The 21,313-nt window shown below is 49.0% G+C and overlaps 1 protein-coding gene across 2 annotated transcripts in view; it reads left to right on the top strand.

Moving 5' to 3' along the window:
- ALLC (allantoicase) overlaps positions 1-21,313 on the top strand; it is a 58,102-nt gene that overhangs the window by 11,323 nt on the left and 25,466 nt on the right. The window contains exons 1-3 of one of the 2 annotated variants that reach the window (XM_054475457.1): positions 1,801-1,898; positions 14,758-14,852; positions 16,991-17,041. In XM_054475457.1, the coding sequence (XP_054331432.1) occupies positions 14,763-14,852; positions 16,991-17,041 (141 nt within the window). In that variant the 5' untranslated portion in view covers positions 1,801-1,898; positions 14,758-14,762. Of the gene's footprint in view, positions 1-1,800; positions 1,899-14,757; positions 14,853-16,990; positions 17,042-21,313 lie in introns of those variants that run through there. The other variant, XM_063649000.1, reaches the window with a different exon arrangement.

The raw sequence follows: 21,313 nt of genomic DNA, 5'->3' as shown, positions 1-21,313 counted from the left end.
TGGCTGTTGGGCACTAGAAACTTACCTCATAAGACAGAGTATCCAAACTTTTAACTTCACTAAATTAAATTGATTTTAGCGTTAGAGAAGTATTGAATTTAGCATAGCTAGTGGCTGCCATGTCGGATGGGGCAGCTAGCTGGCAGAGCCCTGTGCTCAACCTCTGGCCATGGCCCAGCAGCCCCAGCATCGCCCTGGAGCTTGGAGAAATCTCAAGCCTCAGGCCGTATCTCAGATCTGCAGCGTCAGAATCTGCACTTTAACCAGCTCCTAGGTGATTTGGAAGCACATTAGATAGTAGGAGCCAGCTCGGTGTGGAGGGCAGAGGTCAGAGGTCAGGGTGTGGAGGGCAGGGGTCAGGGTGTGGAGGGCAGGGGTCAGGGTGTGGAGGGCAGGGGTCAGGGTGTGGAGGGCAGGGGTCAGGGTGCCTTCTTCCATGGCTTTATCTGTGCCACGGCCTAGGCTTAGCGAAACCACAAGGATAAAAATAGGCCCTTCTGTTCTCCGCACCGTGAGCTTTGTGACTGATCCGAGGTGGCGAGCAGGGGCACTGCGCTGCTGTGGCGGGGAAGTCACGGGTGACAAGAACTGCCAGGGACGAAGCCACGTGCGTGAATTAATTAAAATACAGTCAGCTACGGAAGGCAGCATAGGATGTGGTTTCGTTCCTAAAGAATTTCATCTGGATGGGCAGACAGATGTGTAAACGTGAACTCAAAGGCTGGGGGAGCTGAGATCAGACAACAGGCGCTGGACGCGTCCTAACTACGGCTGGGTGGCAGGGCTGAGAGACGGGTTGGGGTTGGGGGTGGGGTTCCCAGTTGGAGGTGGCCTTGAGCCGGCCTTTCAGATGGCTTTGCTTTCCTCTGGGAAAGCTGGAGTTCAGGAGGAGAAGGCCGAGTCAGGCCCTGGGGAAAGAAAACCTGGGAAGGAAAAAGGAGCATGTGGGTGATGGATCTCCCTGGGACGCAGGTTGTCTTTCTGGAGCCCCAAGGGCCCCTGTGTGCGCCATCCACGGTGCTGGGTTCTGGTTCCAGCTCAGCCCCTCCCTGCAGGTGACCTCGGGTGGCTTTCCTGCCTTCAAGGCCCCAGCTGATTCATCTGCACAGTGGAGAGCTTGCCCCGCAGGGTGGCTGTGGCACAGCAAGGCAACGTCTGTTACTGCACCTCGAAGCTGGGCTCAGCTGTTTCTTTCCGCATGGAAAGTTCTTCTGCAGACAGTGGGGCCTTTGAAGGCGGGCAGCATGTGTTGTTTTTTATGCCACGGGCCTAGCATCCGCTTGGCAAGGTGCCCTTTCTTAAGCATCTGTGGACTTCTTTAAATTCCATGAAAATTTTGTGTGTATTTACTTTTTCTGGGGCTGAGGGGCCCTAGCCAAACCCTCCCAAGGGCCCCTGTCTTCTTTAGTAGGTCAGGACCCACTGCTGGGTGTGCTCAGTGTTTTTTGAGTTAATAATGATTAGTGAATAGGTGACATCTAGAGATAAAACTTTAACTCAGGTTACTGTCCAGACCAGGAAGGTGGGGGTTTCAGGCCCAGGCCAGTGGCCGGAGGCAGCTTTGTTAGGGGCAGGGAAGGGCCCTGGGACCAGCAGGGACCACGTCTGGCTTCGGGCCTTGTGTGAGGGTCTTGCAGAAGCCTGCTTGGCTTCTCCAGGGAGGGGCTGCTCCCCTGTGACTTCCATCTCTTTGCAACCCTTGTGACATCATACAGGCACAGCCAATTTCTTTGCAACCCTTGTGACATCATACAGGCACAGCCAATCTCTGCAAAGTTCTGTCTCTACCTCAGGCCCCTATACATTCTCTCTGACCTGGCACTCAAGCACCGTGGGACCTTGGCTGGCTTCTGGGGAGCAAGAGATTCATTTCTGAATACTGGATTTCTGACTCCTGGGTGAGCTGGAGTGTGGTTTATAAATACCTTGCTATTTTTAAGGTTGGCTTTGCCAAAAGAATAGGGTGACAGAGATGAATTTCAGTAATGCAGCAAACCCTCAACACTTGGAAGGTGACAGAGGGTAGATGGTGGCAGACGCCACTTTGTGCCGTTGAACTGTGTTGGTATCGGGCGTGGCCCAAACACCTGGAGGGGCCCCAGAGGCGGGTCAGGCTTCTGGGCTCTGGTCACTGCTCTGTTTGGTTTCAAATCATGTGACTTTGGCCTTTTAAAAAAAAATCTAAAGAGGCTGGGCACGGTGGCTCATTTGCCTGTAATCCCTGTACTTTGGGAGGCCGAGGTGGGTGGATTGCTTGAGTTGAGGAGTTTGAGACCAGCCTGGACAACATGGCAAGACCCCATTTCTACCAAAAATACAAAAAAATAGCTAGGCATGGTGGTGCGTGCCTGTGGTCCCAGCTACTTGGAGGCTGACATGGGAGAATTGCTTGAGCCTGGGATGGAGTTGGGGTGGAGGTTGCAGTGAGCCAAGATCACGCCACTGTACTCCAGCCTGGATGACAGAGTGAGACCGTGTCTCAAAAAAAAAAAAAAAAAAAAAAACTAAACAACTAAGGACATGGTGAAGTAAACCTATATTCAAAACAAGAGTCACAAAGTAGAACCAAATGTAAATATACACCAAGAGTTGCTGGTAGCCAGGGGTCTCGTGCAGTTGGCCTTGGGCTGTTCGGAGTCCCTGCTCAAGCTCACTCTAATTTTGTCCCAAACTTGAACAAACTGCTTCTATTATTTCACCATAAATCTCGTACTTTTGGCCAAAGCCTCCTTTGGAACTTATTGACAGTGATGACAAAGCCCCTGAAGGTTTTCTTCTTTATGAGGGAATAACTCTTCCATCAGCACAGTCTTCCCTGCTTGTCAGAGGAAGGTCTCTCTTTCTTGTGCTTCCTAGACTTGCCTGGTCATGTCTTTTCTTATTTTAAGGCTAATCTCAAAAGAAAAAATAGTGTGAACACCACTTGACTGCCTGAAATTTCATGACTCTATTTTAGAGAGTCATTGCCTCATTGCCTTGCCGTAACCCATGATAATGCTCGTCATATGTGGTGATTAAGTTGAAATTTGCAGGTAAAGCTTTAGCATGTTCCTCAAACATCAGAGCTGACCCTGGGTCTGGTCTCAGCCACAGCAGAAAATGTATTTAAGAGCTCCCTTGAGCAGGCAGTGGGAGGGGTTGTAGCAATGGGCTCAGAAGCAGCTGCAACAGGCTGTCTGAGCACTGTGAGCTGCTGAGCTGGTGGCCTCAGCCGAGGTCACGTGGCTCCTTCCTTTCTTGCCTAGACCTTGGCTATTTTATTAACAGAAACGGCAGGGACCAGTGAGCAGAGAGCTCAGCAAGCTCATGGCGCAAGAGTCGTGGAGCTGTGACCTCCACCAGGGCGGATAACGGCCCCTTATACCGCCAGCTCTTGGCTGCCTGGAATCTCGGGAACCTCCACGGGGCCCTGCACAGCACGGGCCACTGTGGATACTTTTGGGATTTGTGGCTGAGGAGAGAAATTTAGGAAAGACAAATGTCACGGCCCTTTTCACAGCAGACACTGGTTGGGCCTGTGCTGTGGCCTGGAGGCCCACCTTTAAACGGTCTCTCTCCTTTCTCACATTTTTTTATCTTAGGGGTGGGGAGACTTTTCACATAACAGCCTTTGAAGTTGTGGGGTGCTATGGTTTGGATGTTTGTCCCCCCAAACCTCATGGTGAAATCTGATCCCCCGTGTTGGAGGTGGGGCCCAGCCGGAGGAGTCTGGGTCATGGGGGCGGATCCCTCATGAATGGCTTGGCGCCCTTCTGGAGGTGGTGAGACGGTTCTTCCTCTGTTAGTCTGGTGAGAGCTGCTTGTTAGGAGGAGCCTGGCGTCCCTCCCACGCTTCCTCTTCTGCCCTATGGTGTCTGCACACGGCTCCCCTCACTTCCTACCAGGAGTGGAAGCAGCCTGAGGCCCTCGCTGGAAGCATATGCTAGTGCCGTGCTTTCTGTACCGCCCGCAGAACCATGAGCCAAGTAAATCCCATTTTTTTATGAATTGTCCAGCCTCAAGCATTCCTTTACAGCAGCACAAATAGGCTAAGACATGGGGAGAACACAGATAATAATTTTGCGATATTTGGGGAGATGATGCTGCCTTTACTGTTGTTATAAATAAAGTTTCGGTGCCGCAAAAGAAACAGCACTTGAATATAAATTCTTTTTTCTTCTCAGCAAGACCATTTACTTCTATAGAAGGGTGTGCCCTCACAGATGGAGCAATGGTGAGCGCACACCTGGACAAGGGAGGGGAAGGGGTTCTTATTCCTGAGGCACGTGGCCCCTGCTGCTGTGTCATTCCCCTATTGGCTAGAGTTAGACCGCACAGGCTAAACTAATTCCGATTGGCTAATTTAAAGAGCGTGATGGGGTGAGTGGTTTGGTGGGAAAAATGGTTATAGCAGGGCAGGAAATCGGAATGAGTCAGGGTGGAGTAGGTGATCGGAATGAGTCAGAGTGGAGCAGGAAATCGGAATGAGTCAGGGTGGAGCAGGTGATCAAAAAAGGTTGCTTTATGAGGAAGTTAAGTTTAAAAGTAGAAGGCAACGAATTGAACATACTGACATATTGATTATTTGAAGAGAAATTTAGAACTTATATCTAACACTGTTTTTTTCCATAATAAAGTGAGAGGGGCTGTGGTTTCAAACAGCATAGGCCTGGGGTCGGACTCATCTGCATTCACAACCCGACCCCCTCCCTGTTCATTAGCTGGATGATGTTGGTTGAGAGCTTCCATCCCGTCTCTGAGCTTCTTAGCAATGGGTATAATAATGTGTGACTCCAAGGCTTGGAGTATGGGAGATATGGGAACAAATATGGAGCTACAGAGTTCATGCTTAGAGACATCAGTTCCCTTCCATCTGCTCCTGGCTCATGGTACACATATGTTTTGAAAACCATGCCAGGGATCTGACCTTAATGCACCCAAGCATTTAGCTGCTGGGTCGTTGGCAGAAAAGCCTCAAGCAGGGGTTCAGGGAAGGCCTTAATTAAGCTTGGCCTGTTGGGGCTGCTGCCTGGGCTGGATCTGCTGTGAAACAAAAGGAGCTCGATGTTCTAGGAGAAATGCTTGGGGCCCAGGACCATCTGCTGGAGGGAAAAGAATGAGTGTTCCCAGAGAAACAGACCAGCGCTGGGGCTGTTCCCTGCAATTCAGGTTAAGTGTCCTGGGCTTGTGAACCAGGCACAAAAGATGCTGCAAGTCTTTGCTTTGGGAAGCTGTCAAGGGTCATTGCCCCTCTCAGCCTAAACCTCTTAGCACCTCTCCGACGATGCTTTTCACTTTGGTAGTGATTGATAACTCTTCTTGGTTGTTGAGAAGTTTGGATGAAAAGCTCTAGGTGTGTATTATAGTTTCATATTGCTATTATTACAGGTCCTTAGTGTCTTACAGAATGCAGATTTCTGATCTCATGGTCTGTTTGGCAGACCTCCAGGTAGGCTCATTGAATCCCTCTGCTCTGGGTTTCAGGAGGCTGAAATCAAAATACAGGTGGGCTGGGTTCCCCTCAGAGGCTCTGGGAGCATCCTCATCTGCCTTGCTGGGGTTGTGGGCAGAATCCAGCTCCTCGAGCTGGTGGGACTGAGGTCCCCTGTCCTTGCTGGCAGCAGCAGGGGCTGCCCTGACCTCCCAAGGCCTCTCTCAAGTCTCTGCCCATGAGCCCTGAGCTTCAGAGTTCAGCCATGATGTGGCTTCTCTCTTCTGAAGCCTGATTCAAAGTCACACTTGGATTCTTTCTGACTTCCTTTTCTGCTCCACAGTTCTCTGTTTCCAGCCAGAGAAAGTCGCCTGCTTTTAAGACCTTGTGTGATGATGCTGGGCCCACCCAGATCGTCCAGAATTACCCAGGCCCATCTTAGGGTCTGTGGCTTTGTTATGTCTGCAAATTCTGCTTTGCATATATGGTGAGAAATACACAGGTCTCAGGATTAGGGAGCACGCATTCTGGAGCACACCCTGCTCACCACAGGGCAGAAGTGTGTACTCCAAGGACCTGCAGGCTGGTCATTTGTAATTAGCACATCCTGCTCACCACAGGGTGGAAGTGTTTACTCCAAGGCCCTGCAGGCAGGTCATTTGTAATTAGCACATTCCTAGTCACGAGCGGATGCTTTAGGAATTAATGGCTGATGAGATATAGGGATTAATTTCAAGGCACCACCTGCAGCAGAACCTATGTTACAGCATGAAGAACCCCTGATATTCTTTTTTTTATATATAATTTTTTATTTTACAAATGTATTGGGTATATGTGAAAGTGTGTTATGTGTATATGATGAATGGTGATCAGCCCAGGGCATTTAGGGTGTCCATTACCTGAGTACAATCCATTCCTGTAGCCTGCAGTCACCCTACTCTCAAAAGAGTGTAGTTCTTGACACATAAAACTGGTATGAAATCCAAATTTCAGTGTCCATAAGTAAAGTTTTGCTGGAACACAGCTGTCTTCATTCACTTATGTAACGTCTGAAGCTGCTTTGTGTTGCAGTGGCGAGGGGATATATACCTGTGAAGTGTTTATTACTGGGGGGCCTGGCAAGGCTGCGACCCCCAGTGTGATGGAAGAGCACTAGCTTCGGAGTCAGAGGAAGACATGAGTTCACTTTCCATGGAGAGTATGGAAACATAGTGCCCGCACTGTAAGGTGGTTTTAGAGGCAGAAATACCATTGTACCCAGCAATCCCATTACTGGGTATATACCCAAAGGAATGTAAATCATTCTATTATGAAGACACATGCATGCACCTGTTCACTGCAGTACTATCCATGATAGCAAAGACATAGAACCAACCTAAATGCTCATCAATGATAGACTGGATAAAGAAAACATGGTACATATACACCATGGAATACTATGCAGCCATAAAAAAATGAGATCATGTCCTTTGTAGGAACATGAATGGAGCTGGAAGCCATCATCCTCAGCAAACTAACATGGGAACAGAAAACAAAACACTGCATGTTCTCACTTATAAGTGGGAGCTGAACAAGGAGAACACATAGACATGTTGGGGGGAACATCACACACTGGCGCCTGTCGGAGGTCGGGAGGAGGGAGAGCATCAGTGATGAAGAATAGCTAATGGGTGCTGGGCTTAATACCTAGGTGATGGGAGGATCTGTGCAGCAAACCACCATGGCACACATTTACCTATGGAACAAACCTGCACATCCTGCACATGTACCCCTGAACTTAAAAGTTGGAAAAAAAAGACTCTATGTCAGAAACAGTATCTGCCTGGTGCACAGTAGGTCTTCAATGGTAAGTAGCCAAATAGGTGGTTTTGCAGCGTCATTGAGGGTTTCCTACATTGATAAATGGTTATTGAAAATTTCTAAGATCACTACTAAAAATTGATATTACCTCTAAGGTCATTAATAAGAAAGGATATTGAAATAATGGATCCTTTTCTATAACATGCACAAACATGCTTTGTAAAACCACACACCTGTGCTGTCTGGCAGAACTTTCTGTAATGATGGAAAATCTCTTCTGTGCTGTTCAGTATAGTAGCCATCAGCCACATGTAACTTCCTAGCACGTAAAATGTGGCTCATATGACTGAAGAACTGGATTTTGAATGTCATTAGATTTAAATTTAAATACCACGTATGGCAAGTGGTTCCCATGTCAGCGCAACCATGGAACACTTAGACACCCGCTGCCAGCACCAAACCATGTGAGCCTCGTGCCCAGCACCTCGTGATGGGGCATCTCTCTTAGTTAAAGGTCTGTCTTTTTTGCCTAAAGACAAAGTAGTAGAAAAGGATACGAGAGGCTGCAGAGCAAACGGTGGCTGAATTTTATGCCCCTGCCACCACTTTGCCACCCCTGCTGCTTCTATTAAATGGAAGCGGTTTATTCAACCGGAGGTGAATGTGCCTTTGAAACTTATCTCTATGGTGCCTTCTCTGTAGGATTTTACAAGCGTCTGTTTGTTTTGCTTTTATCTCAAGGTAACACATTTTAAACACATTCGAGTAGCAGGGTCTCAACCGCAAATGGAGCTTGGCCAAGAGAATAATAAAAATAGTTTAAGGAAATATTTCTTGGAAGCTGCTGAAAAGCTCTCTTTACAACTCCTGTTCTCTAGAGAAGCTTGCAGGTACAGGGGTCAGTGAGTGGACGTCAATTTGTGGGAAGGCTAAGGACAAAGGCTATGGAGAATTTTTCACCCCAAGTTAAATTCATTTCTGCCAATTAAGGCAGATGTTTCGGGCCAGTGTTGTGACTCATGCCTGTAATCCCAGCATTTTGGGAGGCTCAGGTGGGAGAATTGCTTGAAAATAGGAGTTCAAGACCTGCCTGGGCAACATAGTGAGACCCTGTCTCTACAAAAAAAGTAAAAATATGGTTTGGTGTGGTGGTGCACACCTGTCATCCCAGCTACTCAGAGGCTGAGGTGGGAAGATCGCTTGAGCCCAGGAGTTTGAGGCTGCAGTGAGCTATGATTGTGCCACTGCATTCCAACCTGGGCAACAAAGAAAGACTGTGTCTCCAAAAAAAAAAAAACAAAAACAAAAAAACAACCAAACCCCCCCCAAACCAGATGTTTCCAAATGCTAGATTTCATTTGAAAACACAAACTTAGTCTTGAAAACTGTTATGATTTTTGAGGTACCACAAATGGCACCTCAAATATATACAAATATATACAAAAATATTTGTAATGAGCTTAAGGAAAGTGTGTTCACCCAGTTTGAATAACAGGTTTGATGAGTCAGCCTGCCTGTTGACCCCGGGTGGCGCCTGTCGCAGCGAGACGGATCCTGGAAAGGGCCTGTCTGCTTGACGGCATCAGCTGTAGATGGCATCGCTACACTGACTAATGTTTTCTGAAGACGAGCTTTTATTTATTTCCCAAAGAGAAACATTTCCAGAGGGAGCATTCTTTTCCCTTTTTTTTTTTTTTGAAGTACTGAGTTGAAGTGTTTTTTTGTAAATTTTATTTTAAGTTCTGGGATACATGTGCAGATGTGCATGTTTGCTATATAGGTAAATGTGTGCCATGGTGATTTGCTGCACAGATCAACCCATCACCTAAGTATTAATCCCCACATGCATTAGCTATTTGTCCTGATGCTCTTCCTCCCCACACCCCCGACAGGCCAGAGTGTGTGATGTTCCCCTTCCTGCGTCCATGTGTTCTCATTGTTCAGCTCCCACTTATGAGTGAGAACGTGCGGTGTTTGGTTTTCTGTTCCTGCGTTAGTTTGCTGAGGATAATGGCTTCCAGATCCACCCAGTTTCCTGCAAAGGACATGATCTCCTTCGTTTTTATGGCTGCATGGTATTCCATGGTCTATACGTACCACATTTTCTTTATCCAGTCTATCACTGATGGGCATTTGGGTTGATTCCATGTCTTTGCTATTGTGAATAGGGCTGCAATGAACATCCGCGTGCATGTATCTTTATAGTAGAACTGTTTATATTCCTTTGGGTATATACCCAGTAATGGGATTGCTGGGTGAAATTGAAGTGTTTTACTGTCTAAGTTGTGTGTGAGCTTCAGTGGGGTGGGGCTACACAGAGTGAAGGATGGAGGCTGCTGGTACCTTGAGAAAGGGTGTAAATGCTTTTCTCTTTCTTTTAATCTCTTTCTCTGTTGAATTTACAGCCTCTGGTATATGTGTGTAAGATGGAATGTTCTGTGTAGGTTATCGGAGGCACACCAAAGGAAAAGATGAAAGACTGTATACACAAAAGGCCAGCCTGCACCTCCAGTGCCCTCTGCTTCCCAGGGAAGCTGATCAATAGAGACGGAGTGGGTCATGCCCCATGTTACCAGGACTCCTGGCTTCTCCCACCACAGGAGGGGTGGCTGGGAGGGAACATTATTGACTTAGGCAAAATGCCTGAATGTGCTGTACCGGGGCATAGTGAGCTTGCTGGAGCTGATGGGGAAAAAGTTAAGCTGTTTCCAGAGGACCGTTGGTGTATCCAGTGTTCTGTAATGACTTAGCGTATCACACAGTTGGCAAGCCTCTGCTGTGTGCCCGTGACTGGCCCAGCACTGCGTGATTTTGCATGGAGCAGAGGACGATGATGAAGGGGTGTGTGCAGGGGGAGCCCGTGGACTTGGCGAGACCCACAGGCCAAAGCCAGGCTGCTTAGTCTGTAACCCGCCCACGCTGCAGCCTCAGCATCTACACCCTTCAACCCACAGCCTCCCTGCATGGAGTGTGCATCTAATCAGGAAAGGCAGATAATAAATATATATGTCCAGCCAGGCTTGTGCTGTGACACAGTAGACAGTGCACTGCACAGTTAGCATCACCCAGGCTTGATGAGTGGGCCGCAATGTTGCTAAGAGCTCTGTGAAGAAGCGATTTTAATTCCAGCCAGTCTGTAGGTTGTGTGTCTGTGTGGTGGTTTAGCACCATTTTAAATTCTGCATTGCATGGTGGGGGCGACGGTGGTGGGTGAGCTCTGCACCATAATCTTTTCGGAGCTTTTCCAGCACAGTCCAATAAAATTCTCTTAGACGACAGGCCTGTTCCACACCTGTGCTGCTCAGCAGGGAGGCCGCAGGTGCCTAGGGAGCACACAAAATGTGGCCAGAGCAAAGGAGGAACTGGATTTTGAGTTTTATGTAATTTCAAGTAACTGAAGTTTAAATTTGTTAAATACCCAGGTGTGGCCAGTGGCTTCCAGATTGGACAATATGGGTCCTAGCAAAGGCACCATCAGCTCCTGTGGTTCCCTGGACATTGGCCTCCATGCCTGCACCAGTGGTCTCCCCTACCTGGTTGTCTGTCCTTCCCTATACCGTCAGGCCTGGCATCCACCCCTAAAGGGAAGTTCCTGAGCCCGCAGAGCTCACTGAGTGTGTGTCTTCAGTCCCCCGCTGCACCTCGAGGCGGCCTCTGTCACGGCATTCCCTGGGATGGTCACCACCTCGTCTGTCCCCTCCACTGCAACACAAGCCGCTGAAGAGCAATGCATGCTCAGCCCCGGGCACGGCGTCTGCGCATCCGGGAGCTCTGCACACGGTGTTGAATGAATGAGCACAGAACCAGGTGGAGTTTGTTTAACCAACACTCCCGTGACACTCATCGAGCTCCAGTGCTCTTCCAGGGGTTTTCCGCTGTCAGTCACGTTTGGATACATCGCGGTTGGCCATATAGTTCACTTTGCAGCTGCGGGCTTTGACAATTCACTTGATCTCTGAAAGATGCGTTCCTTTTCACTTGTAGGATGTGAATGATACCAAAATCACAGGTTGTTCTGACGACTGAAATGAGATAAACTGTATTAACAGCACACGACATTCCTGTGAACGCACAGTAGATGTTAGGGGGTTCACTAGGGACACACTGGTGAACGAAACAAAACTTACTGCTGGTGTGGAGTGTGCATCTAATCCGGAAAGGCAGATAATAAATAAATAAATAAATAAATAAACAAACAAATAAATATATATATATATATATATATATTTTTTTTTGAGACTGAGTTTCACTTTTGTTGCCCAGGCTGGAGTGCAATGGCACAATCTCGGCTCACCACAACCTCTGCCTTCCGGGTTCAAGCGATTCTCCTGCCTCAGCCTCCCGAGTAGCTGGGATTACAGGCATGCGCCACCATGCCTGGCTAATCTTTGTATATTTAGTAGAGATAGGGTTTCTTTATATTGGTCAGGCTGGTCTTGAACTCCCGACCTCACGTGATCTGCCCGCCTCGGCCTCCCAAAGTGCTGGGATTACAGGTGTGAGCCACTGTGTCCGGACAATAATAAATATTATAGAGAAGCAGTGGCATGTGTGCTCATATTATTTGGGAACAAAGGTGGGCCCGGGTAAGGGGTGTTGGGATGTCTGGGGGGCGTGGGGGCTGACCTGTAAATAGGAGGTCAGGGCGGTGTTGCTGAGGAGGTGATTGTCAGGCAAAAGCTTGGAGGGAGGCAAGGAGCAAACACACAGCTGTGTGGGGAAGAGCATTCCTGGCAGAGGGAACCACCTTTGCAAAGTCTCAGAGGCAGGACAGAGAGGAAAGGGCCCTAAGTGAGGGAGGTGCTTGTGGCCCAGGTGAGCAGAGCAGCTTTCATTCTGAGTGAACGGGGAAGGACTTTTGTTTCTGAAAGCTTGCTCTGGGGTTGGGCTAAGGACGGCCTGTAGACAGGCAGAGGCACATGTGTTGGGGATATTTCATTACCCAGGAGAAAGATAGTGCCGGTGTCTTTCCTCTCCCTCTCTGCCTCTGTGAGTGTGTAATATGCATAATGTGTATGACTTTTTTTTTTTTTTGAGATGGAGTCTTGCTCTGTCACCCAGGCTGGAGTGCAGTGGTGCAATCTCGGCTCACCGCAAACTCCGCCTCCTGGGTTCAAGTGATTCTGCTGCCTCAGCCTCCCAAGTAGCTGGGATTACAGGCACCTGCCACCACGCCTGGCTGATTTTTTATTTTTAGTAGAGACGGGGTTTCTCTATATTAGCCAGGGTGGTCTCGAACTCCTGACCTCAGGTGATCTGCCCACCTCAGCCTCCCAAAGTGTTGGGATTACAGGCGTGAGCCACCGCGCCTGACCATGTGTATGACTTTGTGAAAAGTTTCAAACATACCCCAGGTGGGTAAACCTATCAGATGGTCCCTGAATGTTCCCACTGTCCAGCAGTAACGATGGTCACCAGCACACACCCATCTCGCTTCACCTTTGCCCTCATACACTTCCTTCCTTCTCAGACAGTTTAGAAGATAATTCCGGCCAGGCACAGTGGCTCACACCTGTAATCCCAGCACTTTGGGAGGCCAAGGAAGGTGGATCACCTAAGGTCAGGAGTTTGAGACCAGCTTGGCCAACATGGTGAAACCTCATCTCTACTAAAAATACAATAATTATGGCCGGGCGCGGTGGCTTACGCCTGTAATCCCAGCACTTTGGGAGGCCGAGGCAGGTGGATCACGAGGTCAGGAGATGGAGACCATCCTGGCCAACATGGTAAAACCCCGTCTTTACTAAAAATACAAAAAAATTAGCCAGGCGTGGTGGCAGGTGCCTGTAATCTCAGCTATTCGGGAGTCTGAGGCAGGAGAATTGCTTAAACCCAGGAGGCGGAGGTTGCAGTGAGCTGAGATCACGCCGCTGCACTCCAGCCTGGGTGACAGAGCAAGACTCCGTCTCAAAAAACCGCCCCCCCAAAACAAAAATTAGCCGGGTGTGGTGGCGGGCACCTGTAATCCCAGCTACTTGGGAGGCTGAGGCAGGAGAATCACTTGAACCCGGGAGGTGGAGGTTGCAGTGAGCCAAGATTGCACCACTGCACTCCAGCCTGGGTGACAGAGGGAGATTCCATCTCAAAAATAAATAAATAAAAAAGATAATTCCATGTTCTGGGGCCAAAGGTCGGGTGGACAGGATGCTGCACAGACTGGGTGTGAGGAAGGGGTCTGAAGGTGCCGCCAAGGCTTTTGCTGGAGCGACCAGGAGGATGGGGCTTCTCTTCCCGGAGGTGGGAGGCTGCGATGGGGCAGGCTGAGGGAGAGCCAGAGCTGAGGCTTTGACCTGTCGGCTTTGAGATTTGATTCCACATCCAAGGGGAGGTGTTTTGAGTTGGCAGATGGAAATTCATGTCGGGAAGGCGCTATGCGTTTGGGGATAATTGGAGTGTGGATGATCTCAGGAGCCATGACTGGTTGACATCACCAGGGGATGAGGGCGCAGGAGGAGGAGACTCCGGTGAGCACGAGAGCTTCAGCACAAAAGAACCAGCGAATCAGGATGTCGGGAGCACCTTCCGGCCCGCAGGTGTCACCAAATCACCCTAGAGGGGCTGTTCCCATTCATGCTCCTGACCACTATGGAAGTGCCTGTTTGCTTTAAAAGAGTGTCCGTTTCATCGACAAAATGGTATTTTAGAATTAATTATATTCCTGTAATTTCAAGGAAGAGCTGACTTCTCATGTCCATGGACTGTATTCCTTCTTTTGTGAATGAATATAATTCTTAGTGAGATGTTTTTGGGTAATTTTTCTCTTTCACCATGAGGGGTAGAAAAAAGGGCTAGGAACAAAGACCACCTCTTGGCTTAGGGGCAGGGAGGCCCTGGGGTCAGGCTAGACTCTCCGTACCTCCCTCACGGTCTCTTTCCATTTCTCCAAGTCTCTGCTTTCTCAGCCTCAACTGAGGGTGCTGGGGAGCTGGGCTAAGTCCCATGTGAGGACCCGCCATGGCCGCGTGGCCCCGAATCTCCCTCGCTGGACCTGTCTCTGTGGCTCAGTCTCTGCTGGCTCCAGAGCGTGGCCTGGCCTGCGCATCAGTGGATGTTCCCGTGTGGGGGTGTTCTTGTGTGGGGGTGTTCTTGTGGGCGGGTGGGCTCTGCTGTTTCCCATGTCTAGCCAGGGACTGCCACCCAGGGTCTCAATACATGTGTTTTGAATGGCTTCAAAGACTATTAAAAGCAAGTTATTCTTTTCAAAATTAAAATAATCTCTTTTTTTAAACAATAAAATAAAATTTTGCATTTTGTGGCGATAGGGTTTGTATAGCTAGTGATATTTTATTTTTAAATACTTTAGAAGGAAGCCATGTTCTAATTCCTTCCCCATTTCAGCGTGTTTAAGCAAAGTCTCTTTTTAGTTCAACCTCATTGAGCAGAGGGCACCTGTCAGGTCCAGTTGACAGTACGTCCAGTTGATAGTACATCCAGTTCTGTCACTGCCTGACTTTTGAAAGTCTCAAACCTTAGCGTCAGGAGCCTAGACGGGGCCTCACTCACTCCCACAACCCCCGAGGTTGACCGAGCTGCCCTCTCCCTTCCAGGAAGTATGGCTGATGCTCCAAAGGAGGGAAGACTGACCCGGTTTCTGGACTTCACCCAGCTGACGGACATGGCATCTGAGTCTGTAGGAGGAAAAGTAAGTGGGTCTCTCTTGGCCAAACAAGGGTTGAAGGCATCCGTGCTAAGGGCACCGTGCACGGTTCTCACCAGTGCAGAGAACCTCATGCAAGAATCAACAAGAATCAGGCTGAAGGGTTGGCCTGCCCAAGGAAACCCGTTAGCAAGAAAGACTTCCAAAGAATTTATCTTAAATTGGTGACAATTCTCAGCAAGGACAACACTGCCTTAGGTTTTGTGTGTTTCACTAGAGGACAGACTGTGGTCCTCTGCTGTAGATAGGCAGGCGGTCCTCTAGCTCTAGTTAGATCTGAGGTCCTCTAGCTTGAGTTAAATTGGAGGTCCTCTGGCTCTAGTTAGATGGGAGGTCCTCTGGCTCCGGTTAGATGGGAGGTCCTCTGGCTCCGGTTAGATGGGAGGTCCTCTGGCTCCGGTTAGATGGGAGGTCCTCTGGCTCCGGTTAGATGGGAGGTCCTCTGGCTCCGGTTAGATGGGAGGTCCTCTGGCTCTGGTTAGATGGGGAGGTCCTCTGGCTCCGGTTAGATGGGAGGTCCTCTGGCTCCGGTTAGATGGGAGGTCCTCTGGCTCTATTTAGATGGGAGGTCCTCTGGCTCTGGTTAGATGGGAGGTCCTCTGGCTCTAGTTAGATCAGAGGTCCTCTGGCTCTAGTTAGATCAGAGGTCCTCTGGCTCTAGTTAGACCTGTGGTCCTCTGGCTCCGGTTAGATGGGAGGTCCTCTGGCTCCGGTTAGATCGGAGGTCCTCTGGCTCCGGTTAGATCGGAGGTCCTCTGGCTCTAGTTAGACCTGTGGTCCTCTGGCTCTAGTGTGTAATGAGGGTCACCTGGAGAACTCATTAAACATAGTGTGTGCAGAGGTGCTGGGGTGCAGGCCGTGCTCAGAAGCAGTGTGTCTGGTACAGAAAGGGGAGACCCTGTGCCTGCCCCCAGGAAGCTACACTCTAGCAGGGAGACAGATGTAAGTCCAGACCAGCCGTGTGACTGGCAGAAGGCCAGGGTGCTGGGGGAGCACATGGACTCCAGCCATGGGTAGCCTGGGGGAATTGGGGTGGGAGCGGTGGGGACGGGCCAGCCGAGTGCTGCTGGAGGCAGCTCGCTGGAGAGCAGCTGGCGGGCAGGGATGAGGTGCAGGGTGGTTCAGGCAGAGGTGTCTGCGAGGAGAGCAAGGGAGCCCACATGCTCCAGGTGGCTCAGTGTTTCAAGAACATGCTGGGAGTTTGTGAGGAGAGTTGGGAGCACGAGTCTGGAGAGGTAGGAGAGGCCCCATGTGCCCTGCGAAGGCTTCTGCTGAGGAGCCACAGAGAGATCCGGAGTAAGGGGGATCCTGACATGTCCACCTACCTGCCACTTGAATCCTGGCACAGGTCAATCCCAGCACATCAGGTCTTCCCTCTGCTCTGCCACTCAAACAGCCGGCAGCTCTGAAACAGCTCGTCCTTCCTGCCTTTTGAACTCCTGGGCTGGAGTCAGAGCCTGGGGCAGGGTGCCCTCCAGGCTGCAGTGACCACGGAGTCCTGGGTTGGGTGGGGTGACCACAGCCTGTTTTGCTCAGGAAAATCTGATTTACCTTGTTTTCTGGATGTACAATTAGTATCATTGACCTCACTCTCAAAATGATCCTGCTTTGGTGGACAAAGGACCAGGACAGCCCACCTGCAGGGTGACCTATGGCAGCCCTTGTGGGAGAACACAGAGGCTTTGGTGGACGAATGACCAGGACAGCCCACCTGCAGGGTGACCTATGGCAGCCCTTGTGGGTGAACACAGAGGCACCAACTGCATATGTAACCCAGAGCTTTTTTGGTCATTGCTCTGTTTGTAAAAGTACCACAAAACCTCTGGTTCATGAAAAAAAGAAAGTTGGTTTATTTGCTTCCTGAGTGTAAGATGTTAGTGCTCTTACCTCCAGATGGTAAAGGAGAATCAGAAAAAAGGGTGGGAAGAGAAGATGAAGGAGGAGGCAGGCAATGAAATGGAAGCATTTAATGGCATCGTGGCTTAACTGCAGATTCTGTCACTTCCCCTAGGTGATTTCACGTTTTCTTTTTACTTCATCTCATAATGTTTCACTAGGGAATGAAATAGAATGGTTTCAGATTTATGGTTACTTTATCTTTCTTTCTTTCTTTCTTTGTCTAGATTTTATTTGCAACAGATGACTTTTTTGCTCCTGCAGAAAACCTCATAAAGGTATTGTAAATTGACATTCTGCAATGTAAAGGGTTGATGTAGAGAAATCTATATGCTGCCGTGTTAATTAAAATCTCCCTGTATATTTGGGATGGAGTCATGTGATGTGCACTGGCAAATTAGCATATTAGAACGTTAGAAAGATATGCAAATCAGCGTGAACTCATGCCAAAACATAGCAGAGACAGGGATCTGAGCAAATAATTCGGGACTGCATTGTTTCATGGGGAAAATTCTGAGGTCCTCAAATATTGTGAATTTCATCATTTGTGTTGGGAAGAAAACGGATCTATGTCTTGAATTTTCTGGGAAATGTTTTACCTGCCTAATTATAAAAGTGCAGGACAGCTTATTAAAAAAATAGAGAAAATGCTGACGAACATAGGGAAGAAATGGCGGCCCTGCTGGCTTCCTGCTCCTCTGTCATACCCAGTGTGGAGATGTGAACTCTTGTGCGTGGAGAGACAAACACATGTGCACATTGAGCTAATGCCCACGTACAGCATGCATGACTGGCCTCCACTGTGGGCAGCGGCCATCTGGTTACCCTGGTGAAGTGGTTGCTCTCTGTCTGGGCAGGACCTGGCTGGGTCCAGAGCAAGCTGAAGTATGGCCCTGAGAAGGCACCTTACAGTGTTAACTTACCTATTCCCCAGGAGAAAGTGAAAATAAAATGAGAAAGGGAAACATGAATTAACTTTTTCTAGGTCACACAGTTACTAAATGCCAAAGCTCTTACCATTTTACCACAGGTCCAGTCTTTGAAACACTGAAATGCATGCCTACCTTGACCTAGTTGTTCCACAGATTTACATCGTTTGCACAAGTGGGCAAAAAAAATAGGTAGAAAACATTCATTCTGGTATTGTTTGGAGAGGAGATAACCAACCTAAGTGTTCATTGATTGATAGGGAACTAAAGAAATTATAGCTCTTCCAGATATGGACTATTATGTGGCTGCCAGAATGAGGTAGGCCTGGCACTGTGGCTCACACCTGTAATCCCAGCACTTTGCGAGGCCAAGGCAGGAGGATCACTTGAGCCTAGGAGTTTGGGACCAGCCTGGGCAACAAAGCAAGACCCCATTTCTGAAAATAAAAAAAATTATCCAGGCATGGCTGTGTGTACCCATAGTCCCCGCTACTCAGAAGGCTGAGCTGGGAGGATTGCTTGAGCCCAAGACGTTGAGGCTGCAGTGAGCCGTCATCATGCCACTGCACTCCAGGCCGGGTGACAGAGTAAGACCCTGTCAAAAAAAAAAGCAAGCTCTCCATTCACTGGCAACAGGAGAGATCCACATTTTATGAGCATAAAACAGAGTTTGAAGGTGCACACATCAAACAGTGAGATGTGATTATCTGTGAAGAGAGAGGTGGGCTTGGAAATGGGGTGGGAGAGGGGGTAGGGCACTATTTCTTAGATTTTATACTTGAGCATATATATATATGCACACACATATAAACACATACACACATGCATATGTGTATATATAGTCACACTATAACATCACATGAGACACATATATTTCTCCTTTTTGAAAAAAATAACATTACAGATAAATGTAAAGTTCACCTTTCACCTCCAAGTTGAGTGCCAGTCCGCCCCCTCCCTTTCCACCATTAACACTGTTGTAGGATGGGAAAATGCTTTAGTCTGCTGGGGCTGCCGAAACAAAATACTGCAGATGGGTGGTGGCTTAAACACAGCGATTTCTGGAAGTTCTGGGGGCTGGAAGTCTGATACCGAGCCTGAGACAGCGGCAGCTCCAGCGTCTGGTGAGGGCCCTCTTGGGATGGCCGCCTGCCGGTGATACCCTCAGGTGACAGAGAAGAGAGGGGAAGCAGGGCATCTCCAGCCTCCTCTCGCACGGGCACTCATCCTGTCGTGGGGGCTCCACCCTTGTGACCTCATCACCTCCCAAAGTCCTCATCTCCGAATACCATCACTCTGGGGATTAGGCTTCAATATATGAATTTTGGTGGGGGACAAACATTCAGTCTGTTGCAGAGAATTCTTCTAATGTATTTTATACACTTAAATACACATATATTCATAAATATATAAGATATTTTATATTTTAAATTTTATATACATATTTTCACAAAGCACTTAACATTCTGCACACTTTTTTGGTGGGGGTGGGGTAGGATCTCGCTGTGATCAGGCTGTCAGGCTGGGGTGCAGTGGCGCGGTCATGGCTCACTGCAGCCTCGACTTCCTGGATGCAAGTGATCCTCCTGCCTCACTGGCACTACAGGCGTACTTCCACTATGCCCAGCTAATTTTTAAATTTTTTGTAGAGATGAGGTCTCTAGCTCCTGGGCTCAAGCAATCCTCCTGCCTCGGCCTCCCAAATGGCTGGGATTACAGGCGTGAGCCACCGTGCCCGGCCCTAAACCTGCTTTTGTCACTGCATGTTTGTGAATTCCACTGGTGCTGATGCGTGTAGACCCAGGCCACCCTCTTAGCTGCTGAATAATAACTGTCCAAGTCATCATGGCCCATTTTATGGCCCCCTTTCCCTGTTGATGCACATTTAGGTTGATGACATTTTGCAGGTATTGAAAACATCCTTGTACAAGTGTGTGCACATGTGTGGGTTTATCCCTGGGACCAGTCCTTGGTTTCTGTCTCTCTTTTTTTTTTTTTTTTTTGAGACAAAGTCTCACTCTGTTGCCCAGGCTGGAGTGCAGTGGCACGATCTCGGCTCACCACAACCTCCGCCTCCTGGGTTCAAGTGATTCTCCTGCCTCAGCCTCCCAAGTAGCTGGGACTACAGGCACCCGCCACCACGCCCAGCTAATTTTTGTATTTTTAGTAGAGAGGGGGTTTCACCATGTTGGCCAGGCTGGTCTCGAACTCCTGACCTCAGGTGATCCACCATCCTTGGCCTCCCAAAGTGCTGGGATTACAGGTGTGAGCCACCGCACCTGACTAGTTTTTCTCTTTTTGTTAGGAACACATCTGTCATCACATGGCATGAGCCAGTTTTACAACAGGGCTGTTTTCCTGCCACTGGTTCAGTAGCGTGGGTCTCCAACTTCCCTCACACCATTCAGTGTCAGTCCAATTGCAACAGCAGCAGTAGCAGCAACACACCTGAAACAATCAACCTACCACCAAAACTAAACACCAAAAAGTTTGGGGCCTTGGAGGTCTGGGGTTTAAGTGGGAGGTGTACCTCCTTCTCTCCTTCTGGGTTCAGAGCAGAGTTTTGCAATTCCTGATGAGTAATGGAAAGGCTGGAGTGTGTGCTATCTTTAAGATGTGATTTGATTGTAATAACATTCAAAATACCATCAACTTGCATGTATAACGCTAAATACTGGGCACTTACTGTGTGCCAGGCGCATTTAAGGCTGACAACAGCCGGAGGCGGTCAATAGCGTGATGGCTGTTTGCCTTTGACAGAGGAGGAGCACTGAGGCACAGGAAGGTGGGTACCATTGGCCACGGATCCCCTGCCTGGGAGGCTGGGTGGGTTGACACACCAGGGAGTCTGGCGGGATCCCTGGTTAGTGTCTCATGCATCAGTTCCCATCAGAGCATCCCCCCCACCCCAGGCCCTGCTACCCCTAGTCCCTTCCTCTGCTCCTGCCTGGGGAGATTCCCTAAGCAGTAACGTAAGATCCTCCTTGCATGACTGATGGAAACATGGAAAGTATCCCCATGCTGGGCCACCCACCAAGCACAACAGTTTCTAAGCATCCACACTATTCGAGGGTCTTTCATGTCGGCTATTCCAACTTCATGATACTCCTGCGAGGATGTGTGTATTCTCCTCATTCTGGAAGATGAAGTGTGCTCAGCTGTCTAAGGAGGCTTTGTGGGGCATCAGAGACCATGCATTTCCTCAGGGGGTTGCAGAGTGCGCTGTGTGGGTTCAGCTGGACCCTGAGCGTCCAGCCTACTCTTCCTATGACTTTGGATGAATTCCTTATTGAATAGTCTACCTGGCCTGCTTGGAAATCCGACCAGCCTCTCTCACTTTAATACCCATGTAGGTTGCTGTTGGGAATTGCATTTGTGGGGCCCACAGAGTGGCTGGTGATGTGGTTGTACCTGCTGCTATCAGTGGTCAATTCTGTGTGCTGAGGCCCACAAAGAAGTCACATTTCTTTCTCTGAAGATGATAAAAGTGGAGGCATCCCTCAATCTGGAAGGGGCTAGCTGGGCATGGAGGTGGTGGCAGAGGCTCCCATAGACCCCTGTTTGCACCGTTCCTCTGGCACTGTGGGACAGAAGTGGACTTGCTAGAAGCCAGGAGATCAC

This window comes from Pongo pygmaeus, chromosome 12 (genome assembly GCF_028885625.2).
Source record: "Pongo pygmaeus isolate AG05252 chromosome 12, NHGRI_mPonPyg2-v2.0_pri, whole genome shotgun sequence".
In the NCBI taxonomy this organism is placed as follows: Eukaryota; Metazoa; Chordata; class Mammalia; order Primates; family Hominidae; genus Pongo; species Pongo pygmaeus.
The sequence above is the reverse complement of the archived record's forward strand: the minus strand, read 5'-3'. Positions and strand labels throughout refer to the sequence as shown.